Genomic DNA, 14,933 nt, shown 5'->3' with positions numbered 1-14,933 from the left:
ATGTGGCCTGTCTAACAATGTTAACCCAAACAGACATTAATTTTGTGCAATTCATGGTTACTAAGACAACATCCCAAAATCGAATTGGTTGCACGTCTAATTGCTGGTTGCTGGTTACTTTTGTTGAAATAGCACCGTTGGATAATTTTTATTTCAACCATCCACTACCACCAATATGTTTGTCGGATAGTTGAATAATCTTAATTTTCCCTTGCCAATACATTTAAACAATGACTGATAATTTGGACAGGAATATCATATGAGCAATTTCAAAGTTCATCACACTCTTTCATAGTATCAAAGTTTTTCTCTTTATTAAGATAAATATTTTCATATACATTGTCCCAACTACACTCCCCTTTGTTGCATTTGGCAAAACGTTGGAATATACATATATTTTCCTGTAATAGGTTTATTTCTGGTCAAGAAAATAAAGCTTGGGAGCGTTATTCTCAACTCCATTTTTCTCTCCAGTGCTCTGTTTTCTCAGTTCAAAACCAAGCATGAAAAAGAGAAGGCAAGTGTAGATTCACAAATCGTGTGTGGTAGGGCGTTGGAGGTTGACTAAGGAAAAGTAGGAACCTTTTGGACCCATGGTCAGCAAGGATGCGTGGGTCCCTTTCTCCACCACCGCTCCGTGTTCAAGCACCGCAATCACATCGCAGTTTTGGATGGTGCTGAGGCGGTGGGCCACCACCACGCTCGTCCGTCCCACCATCACCCTGTCGAGTGCCTCCTGCACCACCTTCTCTGACTGGCTGTCCAGTGCGCTTGTCGCCTCGTCCAATAGAAGTATGGCTGGGTTCTTCAGGAGTGCTCGGGCAATGGCAATCCGCTGCTTCTGCCCGCCCGAGAGCTGTACTCCTCTATCTCCACACCATGTATTGTAGCCATCCTTGAGGCAACTGATGAATTCGTGAGCATTGGCAGCCTGGGCCGCATCCATGATCTCCATCTCACTGACCATATCCATCCCATAAGCTATGTTCTCGCGGATGCTCCCCGAGAACAGTGTCGGCTCCTGGCTCACCAACGCAATGTGCTTCCGCATTGATCTTAGATGGAATGATCTAATGTCCTTTCCGTCGATCCTCACTGTCCCTCTGGTGGGGTCGTAGAATCGCTCAATCAGTCCAATTATGGTTGACTTGCCTGACCCACTCTGACCCACGAGAGCCGTCGATCTGCCAGCCTCGATGCTGAGGGAGAAGCCCTTGAAGATGGTCACCTCGGGCCTTGCAGGATAGGCGAAGTCGACATCCCTAAGCTCCACATTACCGGTCAGTTTATTGGGATGGTGACCATCTGGATCCTCAGGCTCAATATGGGTGTAGCGATCGAGCACTGCAAAGACAGACCTCACTGCATCAGACCCCTTGGCCAGGTCGGTGGTCATGCTGCCTGCTTCAGCAATGACTCGGCCAGTGCTCACCAAGATCATGAATATCTGGAACAATGCCTTCGCTGAGATGTAGCCATCAGCAATGAGGTTTCCTCCATACCAAAAATCGAGTGCCCATGTGCATATAATAAGGCTCTGAGTGGTACCCAAGCCAAGCCCGGCAAACAACGACTGCTTGATGCTCTCCCTATGCGGCCCGTCCTGGGCCATGTCGAACATGTGGAGTATCCTTCCCTGGGAAGAGAAGGCAGCGACAGTTCGGAGATTGGCGACGGCCTCTGCAGCGAGCTTGCTGCTTTCGTCTTGGGCCTTGATCGCCTTCTTGGACAGGCTCTTGAGGAGGACCTTCCTGGCATAGAAGCAGACGATGATGATTGGTTGGACGGCAATAATTACAAGGGCCAGCCTCCAAGCTATGATCAGACCCATTGTCCAAGCAGTGGTGACTGCAGAGAAGGTCTGCACGACAAGAGCCATCCGATCTACAACTAGTGATCTCACCTGCAAATTGGAAAAATCATAATTTGAGATGGAACAGATCCTGGAATTGACATACTCCTATCATTGGTGCCATTCACCTAGTTCTATAAAGTTGTGTAAGATGATGTTACGTGGGTGCACAGATGATGTAGGTGGCATCTAGATCAAGATAATCATTGTTGTTAATTTTTACATGGCCTGAGATTGGGCCATTCATTTGCTAAGATTCATGTGGAATCATTAACAAATAACCTTGTATAACCTTGTATAATCTAGGTGGACAATAATTTGCCTTAATTGGATGACGAGGATTTGATTTCCACTGGATGATGCGTCTTCTTTTCATTTTTAGTAGCTTGACGTCCAGGAATATTTAATATTTTTATATTTCATTAGTTTTTGAGGGGTTAAAATTATAAGTTGGTATTATTAATGAGTGGTTTAAGTTGATTATGGTTGGATTTTGACTATGAAGTTTTACCACAGATTACAATTTTTTACTATAGAAGAGAAAACATTAATAGTTACAAATTTTCTTTATTTTCCATTGATTCGTGGTTGTATCGGAAGAAAAATTCCTGCTTTTTCTAATGAAAAATTAGTAGTTTACGCCTAGATCATGCATTTTAAAATAAATGCATGAGATACATTGGAATTTGGAAAAAAGAAGAAGAGAGAATTAGAGAAATGATTCTTCCATTTCTTTAATCAAAGGTGAGAATAACAACGTGGTTTACATGTGTGTCACCCTAGTAGTAGGGAGATTCTAACATCTGATGGTTCTTTGAAAATGACAAAATATCCAACCATCCCAACACACCAACAATTGGAAAGTGCATATGCATTGTCCACCCAACCGATAAATAAAATAAGATTAGTATAGTTATCAAAAGAATAAGGGGCTTCTCCAGTCCCCACCTCTGTCTCACCTTCCTTCTTTATGGCCATAGTTTGCTGGGAATAATTGTTTCGCAAACTAATGGAATCTTACCTAAGTACTAGTTCATCACTAATGACAACATCTCATTGACTGATTATATTTTAATATACATGCACTCAGAAATTGTACACATCCAGCACTAGCTCCATCTAGTGGGCCCTACCATGGATGGCCTATGTAATTTCAAAAATCACACTTTTACACATCTTTTCAACTTCCATGCTACTTTATTCAGGTGTAATTATAATATTCATGTGTGTTTAGATCATAGTTTAGAAATTGGGTTTGACTTCTCATATAAATACTGATATCGGTCGTATAGCTCCACCTAGTCCTATGTCATCATTTTGGGCCAATACAGTCATATCATCCATCAATCATACCCAGGCTTATTTGGTTGTTGGGAAAGTCTTTTTCCATGTTTGAGGCAGCTTGCTATTTGTTGAAGGATAACTAAATTTTGTCTGGTTAATGGAGTATTGGGTTTCTGAAAACTTGGGAAATTCTGTTTCAATTCTCTTTTCTATTTCCTAGCATAAAGTTGGGTTGGAATGAATTTCCTGGAGAATGTAAAAACCCAACCAAAAGCATGAACCCAGACTTGATTTTGATACATCTGCCATCCCATCCATAGTAGGTGTTATTAGATGGATGGTCCCAAATGTAAATCACCCTGCTATGTGTAGGGTGGAGAGATGGTTCTACCCTCTTCTGAGCTGCACCTTACAATTCATCTCAGAGATTCTTTCATCCCTGTTTTATCAAAATCAACCGACTGCACACTTGGTGACTTTGTAATTAAAATAAAAAAATAAAAAAAATAAAAAAATAAAAAGAAGAAGAAGAAGAAGAAGAAGAAGAAGAAGAGAGAGAGTGGGTCCTACTTTGGTTGGTCCAAAGTTCAAAAGATCATCATCAGGACCATCCTAGCCCTTTCCTCATTGAACATGAATGGTTATTCATGTTTCTTTCTCATCTTTTCAAAGTGCTCATTTGTAAGCCACCAATGGAAATAGGTATCTTTTGAACTTTAAATTGTGGACCCTCCATTGTGGTCCCCACCCGATGAATGGTCTAGGTTAAGGATGACAGTGACAAAGCTGTGTGCTATATCGGCAATCTACGTGGCGTATGTGAACCTAATCCATAGTTCTACTGTGGATGGAGAGCAGCCTGAATTTCATACTGATCAACCAATCATAACCGTCAAAATGCTGTCCAATCGAATGGACAGCTAATGTAATACGGTCAGCAATCCAAATTTCTACAACCAAAACAACATGGTTAAGATGGCTGGACCAATGTGAATTTGGGTTGTGCTCTGCACGATCCACACCTTCGATGTACAAGACACTACAACTTAAAAAGTGAAGGACAATTGTACGTACCACATTGGCATCCTTGGCCAGCCTAGAGCAGACGGCTCCTGAGGAATTTTCATCCTGATCGAACCAACCCACTTCGAAGGTGAGGATCTTGGACAGCATTCTCTCCCTTATCCTCATTGTAAGATATTCTCCCATGGCTGCGAAGTTGTAGTGCTGTATGATATTGATGACGAAGGAGAAGAAAGCCAAGGACAGAAAGAAGAGACTATAATTCCTCGTCTTGGATTTGATCTCCCCATCATCCTTCAAGAAATAGACAGATATCATGCTGCCCATTGCATATGCATACATTGGTTGCACTGCACCAAAAGCCACCGCACCCATGCACCCCAAACTCGCCTGTTTCCATTCTGGCAGATTCAGCAGCAGTAATCTCCTGAAACTCGGCACTGCAGGCACTTGCTTCTTGTCTACATTGTCTTCTTCTTCTTCTTCAAATGTTCGATGCTGATTTCCCACTGCTGAAAATGAGTTGGCCGAGCTGGATCCGCTTGCAGCTGACAGCCTTCGGTTGCTGAAACTGCGGCCTATTGAGGTTTCGCCTTCTTGTTGTTGGGTCGCTGTTGCTGTTTGCTGGTGTCGGATGAGTGAAGTATATAGCCCGTCTTCGTTCTGAATCAAGGCATCATGGGAGCCGGTTTCCATGACCTCACCACTTTGGACGACTGCGATCAGGTCGGCATTACGGATGGTGGAGAGGCGATGTGCAATCATGATGGTGGTCCGGCCGACTGCGGCCATGTCCAGCGCTTCTTGAACGATCCTCTCCGACTCAGAGTCTAGTGCACTGGTGGCCTCGTCTAGGAGAAGGATTCGTGGTGCCTTCAATACTGCCCTTGCAATCGCTATTCTTTGTTTCTGGCCACCTGACATCTGAACCCCTCTTTCGCCCACCTATACGTGCATGCGTGATCTTGTTATTACACCCGAGACAGACTTGGAAATCCCACTTTGATCAGTATGGACAGTGTTATCTGTCCAAGCTTTTGATCATGGCCTCATGGGCCATCAAATGGACGTTGGCCATTTGATCAGATGATTTTTTTCAGCTACAACCTATCATAAGGAGATCCCACAACTTGGACAGCCTACGTCCTTAAGATGTGTGCATGAATATGGACCTCAATCATGATGTATGTGTTTCATCTATGCAGTCCATCCATTTTTCAAGATCATTTTAGGGCATGAACCTGAAAATAGGGCTGTTCACGAGTCAAGCTAGCTCGAAAAACTCGCTCAACTCGGCTCGAGTTAGCTCGGATTGACTCGGCTTGAATGGCCGATTTGGGCCAGGTCAAGCTAATTATTTGAAGCTCGAGTTGAGTTCAAGCCAAGTTCGACCAGGGGGCATTTCAACTCGACTCGACTCGAACTCGACCCGACTCGAAGCTTGAACTCGAGCTCGACTCGGCTCGATTAATAAATATATTAAAGTTGTAAGGAATGCGAAGAAAGTTGAAGTGGGATCTCTTTGCTTTCACCCCAACAATGAAGAGTTTGATGTTGGTGTTGACGATCTCTTGAATCCAAAATGGTATATTGTATGGAGCACTCACATGAATAGACATATCCTTCCTGAATATGTTGTGAGTTACAAGTCCTCAAATCATCTGCGAGGTAACGGTAACTGCACTTTTGTCTGAGCAGTAACAATACAGGTGGGTCCCACTTTTTTGTGGTCCCAGGTCTGTTCAAAATCCTATCCATTGGAAAGTATGGTCTTGATGATGGGTAATTCAGAACATACAATTGAGGATGCTTTTGGCCCATGGTTCTTCTATCATAGGGCCCACATAGATAGATTTTTTGGATTGCTGAAAGATGGACTACACCCTATTTCGGTTGCTGGGCCAAACCAAAAATGAATTTCGCTTGGTGGAGCACCATGTAAAATGCATCTTTAAAATTTTTTTATTTAGTTTCTCTTTTGAATCAATGGAGGAGGATCAAGAACAGAATCCATTACTTTCTCACCCAACAAGCTCGAGCTCGACTCGAGGTAAACTCGACTCGACTCGAACCACTAGCTCAACTCAAACTCGACTCGACAGCTTTGGCAAACAAGCTAAGCTTCAATGTTAAGCTCGAGACCGAGCTTGAGCTCGAGCTCGAACTCGAGTACAACATGGACAAGCTGAGCCGAGCTTGGCCCACCTCGACTCGACTCGGCTCGATGCCCACCCCTACCTGAAAATGAGGCAGTCCAAATCTCACGTGGACTACACCACAGGAAACAGTGGTAATTGAATGTCCACCCTTGAAGAAATCTTGGAGGCCACAATAGTTTTGGATGAAGCTGATATTTGTGTTTTCTCTTCATCCAGGTCTGTGTGACCTAATCAACAGATTGGATGGAAAATAAACATTACTGTGGGCCCTAAGAAGTTTTTAATATTGGGTGTTCATTTATACCATAGTTTTCTTGTGGTGTGGTCCGCTTGAGATTTTGATCTTGGATCATTTTTTTTTTTTTTGGATCATACCATAAAATGATCTGTAAGAATAGATGAACGACCTAGATAAAATACATATATCATGGTGGGGCCCATGGAGCACTGTCCAGTAGCCACCTCGCCATTGGCAGCGTCATTTAGCAATCTGTGTCCGGTTTCACATTATTCCCGTTGAGAATGAATATATATATAGGGAAAAGATACTATGTGCTCGACCTCACGAGTCCGTCCCATGAGGTCGAGCTGTGTGGTCCCCACCGTGATGCATTTCGAACATCTACCCCATCAGTCAGATGCACCATTCCATCGTGGAACTAGGTCTCAAAAATCAAGTCAATCCGTGACTTGTGTGGGCCACACCACATACAGAAGTGGGGAGGTGCCGTGCACCATTAAAACATTCATAATCATTTTTTGGGCCCACCGAGATGTGGTTTGCAAATCCAGCCCATCCATTATGTGTGTCCCACTTGGATGAGGGTTCAGACCAAGTTTCAGCAGCATTAAAAACTCAAGTGGTCCCCACCAAGTGCTTTTATATGTTTTAACGGTGTCTTCACATGATTTTAGATGGTATGGCCCACCTGAGTTCTGTATACGTATATATGGGAAAAGGTACTATGCACTCGACCTCACGATAAGTTCCCGTGAGGTCGAGCTGTGTGGGCCCCACCGTGATGCGTGTCGACCATCAACACCGTGCATTTGATGGGTACCCTTTAAATTATGGGATATCCCAAAAATCAGCCGTATACAGAACTCAGGTGGGCCATACCATCTAAAATCATGTGAAGACATCGTTAAAACATATAAAAGCACTTAGTGGGGCCCACATGAGTTTTGAATGCTGCTGAAACTTAGTTTGAACCCTCATCCAAGTGGGACACACATAATGGATGGGCTGGATTTGCAAACCATATCTCGGTGGGCCCAAAAAATGGTTATGAATGTTTTAATGGTGCACGACCCCTCTCCACTTCTGTATGTGGTGTGGCCACACAAGTCACAGATTGACTTGATTTTTGAGATCTAGGCTGACGATGGAATGGTGCATCTGACTGATGGGGTAGATGTTCGAAACAAATCACGGTGGGGCCCACAGCTCGACCTCATGGGACGGATTCGTGAGGTTGAGCGCATAGCACCTTTTCCTATATATATATATGGCCCCACCGTGATGTGTGTCGAACATGTACCTCATCAAGTCAGATGCACCATTCCATGTTGGGCCACAGGCTTAAGAATTAAGTCAATCTATGACTTGGGAATGCCACACCACATACAACAGTTGAGAGGGGTTATCCTCCCATTAAAACATTCATAATTTTTTATTGGGCACACTGAGATGTGATTCACAAATCCAGACCATCCATTGTTTGTGTCCCACTTGGATGAGAGGTCAGACCAAGTTTCAGCTGCATCCAAAACTCAGATGGCCCAACCAAGTGCTTTTATATATTTTAGGCATGTCATCATGGCTTTTGATGGTATGGCCCGCTTCAGTTCTGTATACAGCTGAGAACTCATTTCCAATAATATGAGTTCAAAATCTGAATGGTCCACTGATGCAGCACCCTATGAAACCCCTGGGACTCAACTTTTACCCCATCCAAAACCTTGGTGAGCCATGACGGAAGAGGGGCAAATCAAGTGAGGAAACTATTTCCATTTTTCACAACTCACTAGAGTTTTGAATCAAGGTAAAAGTCGTTTCCTGGGGTGCTGCATCAGGTGGACGGTTAAGATTTTGGGCTCATTTATATATATATATATATATATATATATATATATATATATATATATATATATATATATAAAATGTAGATCTAAACAAGGGAGCGGATTTACAAATAAAACATGGTGGGCAGGGAGCCAAGTATAACAGAAGCAAACGATGGAGAGAAGTAAACCTGAGTATCATATCCGAGTGGTAACTGGGAGATGAAGTCATGAGCATTAGCTGCCTTAGCAGCAGCGATGACCTCTTCCATGGTTGCATCTTCCTTCCCGAAGAGTATGTTTTCTTTTATGGATATCGCGAACAGGGCTGGCTCTTGGCTTACCAACCCCATTTGAGATCGTAGCCATTTCAGCTGTAGCCTCTGGATATTGATCCCATCCACCAGTATTTCTCCTCCCAAAGGATCGTAAAACCTCTGCAGCAGAGCTATCACCGTCGATTTCCCTGAACCGCTCCCACCCACCAGCGCCACTGCCTTTCCCGCAGGGACCATCAGGCAGAAGCTATGGAAGATGATTGTATCGGGACGGGATGGGTAGGCGAACTCGACGTTCTTGAATTCCACCTCTCCTGATATCGACTCAAGAATCTCTCCTTCCATGTTTTCAGGATCGATCTTGGGAACTCTCTTTATTACCTGCATTGTCCGTTCGCTGGCTGTTGAAGCTTCAGAGAGGTACTTGACATTGGAAAGTCCCGAACCGAGTGCTCTGATGGATGATCCATTCATAGAAACAAGATGGAGAAGAAACGCTCCGTTAGGAAGATAAGAGATGAATGGATGGATTTTTGTACCAAGAGAATACTCTTAAATTCATTTTTCATATAAATCGAGTTTCCGTTCGCAAAAACAAATAGCTGAGGAATTTATTTACATTTCTAAGGGAATTTTTTATTTTTGTTTTTTTCCAATTTTCCTATAAATACATATTAAATGGCGATTTTGAAGTTATGAGATGGCGGGTGTATGCACCGGAAGCGGATTGCGTCCTCACATGGGCTCTGTAGAGCCCACCATAATTTATGGGTTTTATATACACCGTTCATCCATTTTTTTCAAGTCATTTTATGGTATGAGCCAAAAATAAAAATAAAAATGAGGCGGATTCAAGGCTCAAGGACCAATGGGGATTGAACACCACCATTAAAATCTTCTCAGGAGCCACAAAAGTTTTGGATCAAGCAAACATTTGTGTTTTTCCTTCATGCAGGTTTGTGTGAGATTATGAATAGGATGATGGTAAATAAACATCATGGTGGGCGCTAGGAATGTTTTAATAGTAGGCGTCATTATCACGGCTGCTTCCTATGGTGTGGTCCACTTGAGCCTTGGATCTGCCTCAATTTTGGGCTCGTTTCCTAAAATCGCCTGAAAAATGGATGAACGGCTTGAATAAAACTCATACATCATGGTGGGCCCCACATCCCCTGCTTGGACCGATATCCGTCCAGTGGCGTGCGGGCGGGGGCAGGACGCAATCCTCTTCCATATGAACCGTGTAAAATATCGTTCTTTGCAATTTCTCAGCTTGAGAATTTCATTAGGAGATTTGCAGATTTTGACAGCTTTCTCAGCGATATTATCGTTCAAAATAACATATTTGAAAAATGTTTATTACAAGTTAGTAAACAACTTTTATAAAAAGTATTAAATGAATTATTTTAACTTGTAAATAAATTTGGCCAAAACTTAAAATTGACGAGATTTTGAAAATCCGCTATATTATTATATGATATTATAATCTAATCAAAATACCACGGTAATATCATAGGATCATCAAAATATCAGCGACATTTGTTGCAGTGCCATTCATTAATCATGTATCCAGAACCAGGTCGTATGGATGGAGACCATCCATCTAGTGGGGCCCTCCCTAATTGCCTGTTTTTTTTTTTTTTTTAAAGATAATACATTCCTAAACACAATGGACTTGAAACCGACAAAATACTTTGATGATTTTAGTTATGGCCATCCATGGTAGGACGCCCCGATGATAGTTTAACAGCCTGCCTGATATAACCCCATCTGGCATTGCCTCAAAAAAAAAAAAAAAAAAAAAATAGGAGGAGGAGGAGAAGGAGGAGCAAGTGCATGTAGTGAGAAGGATGGAATTCCTTACAGGCCGCCAACAACAATAGTAGCGCAAACAACAAAGACAGTCCCTCCTTTCTCGCCATGGTACATAACCAACCTGCTGCCATACCAAGCCAAGACGGACCAGATGGCGAACGTGATGCCGTTGCTTCCAATGGCCATACCCTTGGCCAGACCTTGCCTGAGACCCAGCTTCACCAACCCTTGTAAGGCCGCGGAGAAATCGGCCAAGGTCTTCCTCTCCCCCACAAAGGAGTAAACGGTGCGAACTGATGAGATGGTCTGCTCGGCGATGCTCCCTGCCTTTTTGTATTCATTCTGTATCTTCCTGGCCAGGCTCATCAGTATCCGACCATACATCAGCCCCGGTATGATAAGAAGCAGCACGAACGGGAATGCTACTAACGCCATCCTCCACAGCATGAGGAATGCCAATACATAGCTCCCTATGAATGTTGCGACGTTCATCACAAAATTGGGTACCTACAACCCAATCGGTCCACCGAATATGAGTGAAGGCCATTCACATGAAATCGTGGTGGTTTGCCAATCCCACGTCAGCTGTGCCACAGTGCATGGATGAAATATTGGACTGCTAAATATATCTTCGCTTTTTTGTGGGACGCATCTGATGGACGTTTTGGATCTATTGCACATATGTGGTTAGCAACTGTGCTTTCATTTTCCAGTTGGAGAACTGATCACTTGCAACCGACAGTGATCTACGTACCATTTGTTTTATGCCTTCAGAAATATTGTTTTACCTTTGAAGGGGGTGATTGCCTGTAGAGTCGGTTGTAGGTGATCTGTACAAGTTAATTTCTAAAAAGAAAATGTTTCAAGTGCAACAAGTTAGACGACAACGCACGGTCCACCCAGCAAATAACCTCCATTCTTTTTAAGTGCAAGTGCGATCCAACACTTCCACTAGGTTGGCCCCACCACAAGGATCACCAGCCCTATCTGCTTATCCAGTGGGCCACACCACGAAAACAATGTTTAGCCACTAATACACTACGAAATACAAGTTTGGTTCACTCGATCAGTGTATATAGCAGATTTTTTGCACAATGTAATCCAGATGGTGGGCCAACCTATTAGACGGGTTAGATGTCGCGCACACATGAAGGCCTGGAAAGACCATAACTCAAGATTCAAACCTGTTGTAGTAGAGACCTCTCGAAGTACCACCCATTTTAGAAAGGGGCGTAGACTGTAGAATACAACCGGGCGTATGTGATTTCTCATCATTAACAAAAGAAACTTAGGGAGCGTTTGGCACATGGGTTTAAAAGGGATTAGGTGGGAGTGGGTTTTAAGATACCATGGATCATTGCAAGGTCATGTTTGGGACTCACGTCAGGCATGGGTTGTGAGGCTCCTTCATGGAGTCCGCACCCAGGCAGGGAATATTTGCAATCTGGCTTTGTATTTCGTGTGCTTAGTGGTTGGTGCTATGTGGGGCCCACTATGATGTATGTGGTTTATCCATGCCGTCCATCCATTTTGAAATATAATTTTAGGGCTCTATCACAAAATTGAGGCAGATATAAATCTCAGGTGGACCATACCATGGGAAAACAGTAGTGATTGAATTACACCATTAAAAATTCCCAGGGCCAACTATAATGGTTATTTGACATCTAACTTGTTGATTAGGTCATAAAGACTTGGATGAAGGGAAAAATAGTTATCAGCTTGATCCAAAACTTTTATGGCTCTCAAAAAGTTTTTAATGGTGGGCGTTCAAACAACACTGTACGGTCCACTTGAGATTTGGATCAAACTCATTTTTAGGCTCATACTATAAAATGATATGGAAGAATGGGTGAACGGCATGGATGAAATACATACATCATGGTGGGGCCCATAGAGCACCAACCGATAGTGGCAAGGTGAGTAGGAGATCCAATTCCAATCAAGACGTTTTCTCTTCCAAACACAAAGTGGGACGGCTTCCAAGCCATGGGATTACATGACAATGCTTGACATAATAATTCCAATCAAGACGTTTTCTCTTCCAAACACAAAGTGGGACTGTTTCCAAGCCGTGGGATGAAATTACCAAAATGTAATGATAACATTATGTCATGTCAGAGATTGCCATCTAATCTCATGGCTCGGAGGCAATCCCGCTTTATGTTTGGGAAACAGATGGGCTACTCATCTTGCCACTACTGGTTGGTGCTCTGTGGGTCCTATTATGATGTATGTGTTCATCTATGCCGTTCACCCATTCTTTTATGTCATTAGATGGTATGAGCCCAAAAATGAGTTTGATCCAAATCTCAAGTGGACCACACAGTTTGCTCTGGGAGGTTTCTAATGGTGTAATTCAATCACTATTGTTTTCCCATGATGTGGTCCAACTGAGATTTATATCTACCTTATTTTTGGGATCAAGCCCTAAAATTATATTTCAAAATGGATGGACAGCATGGATAAAACACGTACATCATGGTGGGGTCCACATAGCACCGGCCACTAGCCACGGGAAACGCAAATTAGGATGGTAGGAACCCCTACCCCACGCTCCCTTTAAGATGCTGACCAAAAGAATAAAATTTTGTAAACTTCCTGTATCCGTTTCCAACGCATGTGTTAGGGGCACAAAAAAGGATTAAAAAGTAATTACACCTGGAGATGGAGGCTAAAAAAGATAGTCACGAGAAAGAAAGGGAGCGAGAGACAGAGGCTTTGAGAGAGATTGAGAGAAATACCTTTTCGCTGATAACATCTTGGACGGCATTTGAGTCATTAGAGACGCCCATGACCACCTCTGTAGTGCTTGCCACCTGGAGATCGAAGTATCCCACATCTTGTCTTAGTACTGCTTTTAGATATCTGGCCCTCATTCTGGATGCCTGTCTCTCTCCCGTTCTCGACCAGCAATACCCCTCTGCCCATTATTTTCAGAATTACTCCCATGTATTTACATATTTACAAGCAAGGACAACCCTAAAAACACACAGAAAATAGAGAAAGGGAGAAGAAAATGTTCATATCCATACCTAAGAAGCAAACCACCGATAATCCACACGCCAGGTACAATAGACTCACAGCATTCTACATATTCCGCGGAGCCATTAGTCTCATATAAAGGAAGAAAACTCTCATTGGTGGACATGTGCCACTTGTGTATTTCACCCAACTGGTGGAAAAGGTGAGCCCCACCTTGATGATCACCTGGGAAGAAATCAATCTAGCCATTCTACTCATCAGGCAGGCCACATGCGCAGGTCGGCTCAGAACCATCCATGCTTTTTCATGAGTCGCCGACCTGATTTCCAGCAGGGTAATTTTCATGGTGGGACCCACCTTATGCAGAGAGAGAGAGAGAGAGAGAGAGAGAGAGAGAGAGAGAGAGGACCTTGTTGGTTTTTTGAATGAAGTCAGGACTGGAGTAAGAAGCACCACCCAGATTGTTCATAATCTGGCTAGCAATGAAGAGCCTGAGCGGCGTAGAGAAACCATCACCAACGGCGCCCAAAAAGCCAATAGTCATCAGCAAAATGTCTACCCCGTCTGCATGCACAAAGATTGCCCATAAAGAACAGCTCCCTTTCTCTTTTGTTACCCTTTCCATCTTCCTCTTCTACTTCTTTTCTTCTTCTCCTCTACAAAAGCGAAGGGTTTTGAACGCACTCAACACCATGGCATACAAGTTCTCTCTATATATGGGAAGCGGATTGGCCACTGATATGCTGGTGTGTTTACGTCACCAAGTTCTGTGGGTCTTTCACGAGGTATTTATTATATCCAAACCGTCCGTCCATTTGGCGGTCTAATCTTAACGCTTAAGCCAAAAAATAAGACAGATCCAAATATCAAATGGACCACATTATAAAAAGCAGTGGAGAATTGAATGTCTACCATTAAAATCCTTTTGAGGGTCTCAGAACTTTTGCATCAATATGATATTTGTTTTCCTCTTCTTTCCGGTCTGTAAGACCTTATGAGCAAATATTGAAAGGGAAATAAACGTTATAGTGAACCTTCTAAGTGTTTTAACGGTGATAATCATTGTCCCACTGTTAGTTGTGGTGTGGTCCACTTAAGCTTTAGATATAATTTATTTTTAGGCTCATGCTCTAAAATAATATCTCCAAATGTATAAGCGTTGTTGATATAATAAATATATCATTGTGGCGCACATAACTTTGATATAATTTGAACCCTCCGTACAACTCAGAAATTGAGGAGGGTCAGTGCTAGTCTTTGCACGGCACGTATCCACAGCAGCGGTGGTGCGTGGAACAGCAGCTAACCCGCTTCCCTAAATAAGGAACATGGACGGACGCGGATTTAACATGGAACTTAGGTGGGGCCAACGGTGATGTTTGTGAGAAATCCACCCCGTCAATCTATTTTGCAAGCTCATTTTAGAACTTGTGACCAAAATGAGGTCGGATCCAATATTCAAGTGTGCCATAC

At 43.1% G+C, this 14,933-nt stretch overlaps 1 protein-coding gene across 1 annotated transcript; it reads right to left on the bottom strand.

Annotated features, from left to right (window-relative positions):
- Positions 1 to 308: 308 nt before the first annotated feature.
- Positions 309 to 14,130, bottom strand: LOC131258298 (putative multidrug resistance protein). The gene is made up of 7 exons (XM_058259530.1): positions 13,870 to 14,130; positions 13,511 to 13,565; positions 13,220 to 13,398; positions 10,525 to 10,982; positions 8,574 to 9,114; positions 4,211 to 5,104; positions 309 to 1,903 (listed from the first exon to the last, which is right to left on the bottom strand). Exons 1-7 carry the CDS (start codon positions 14,083 to 14,085, stop codon positions 530 to 532), a joined length of 3,717 nt encoding a protein of 1,238 aa, XP_058115513.1. The 5' UTR covers positions 14,086 to 14,130; the 3' UTR covers positions 309 to 529.
- Positions 14,131 to 14,933: the final 803 nt, after the last annotated feature.

The sequence above is a fragment of the Magnolia sinica genome, chromosome 10, assembly GCF_029962835.1.
Source record: "Magnolia sinica isolate HGM2019 chromosome 10, MsV1, whole genome shotgun sequence".
Lineage (NCBI taxonomy): Eukaryota > Viridiplantae > Streptophyta > Magnoliopsida > Magnoliales > Magnoliaceae > Magnolia > Magnolia sinica.
Note: the sequence above shows the minus strand (reverse complement) of the source record. Positions and strands in the feature narration are given on the sequence as shown.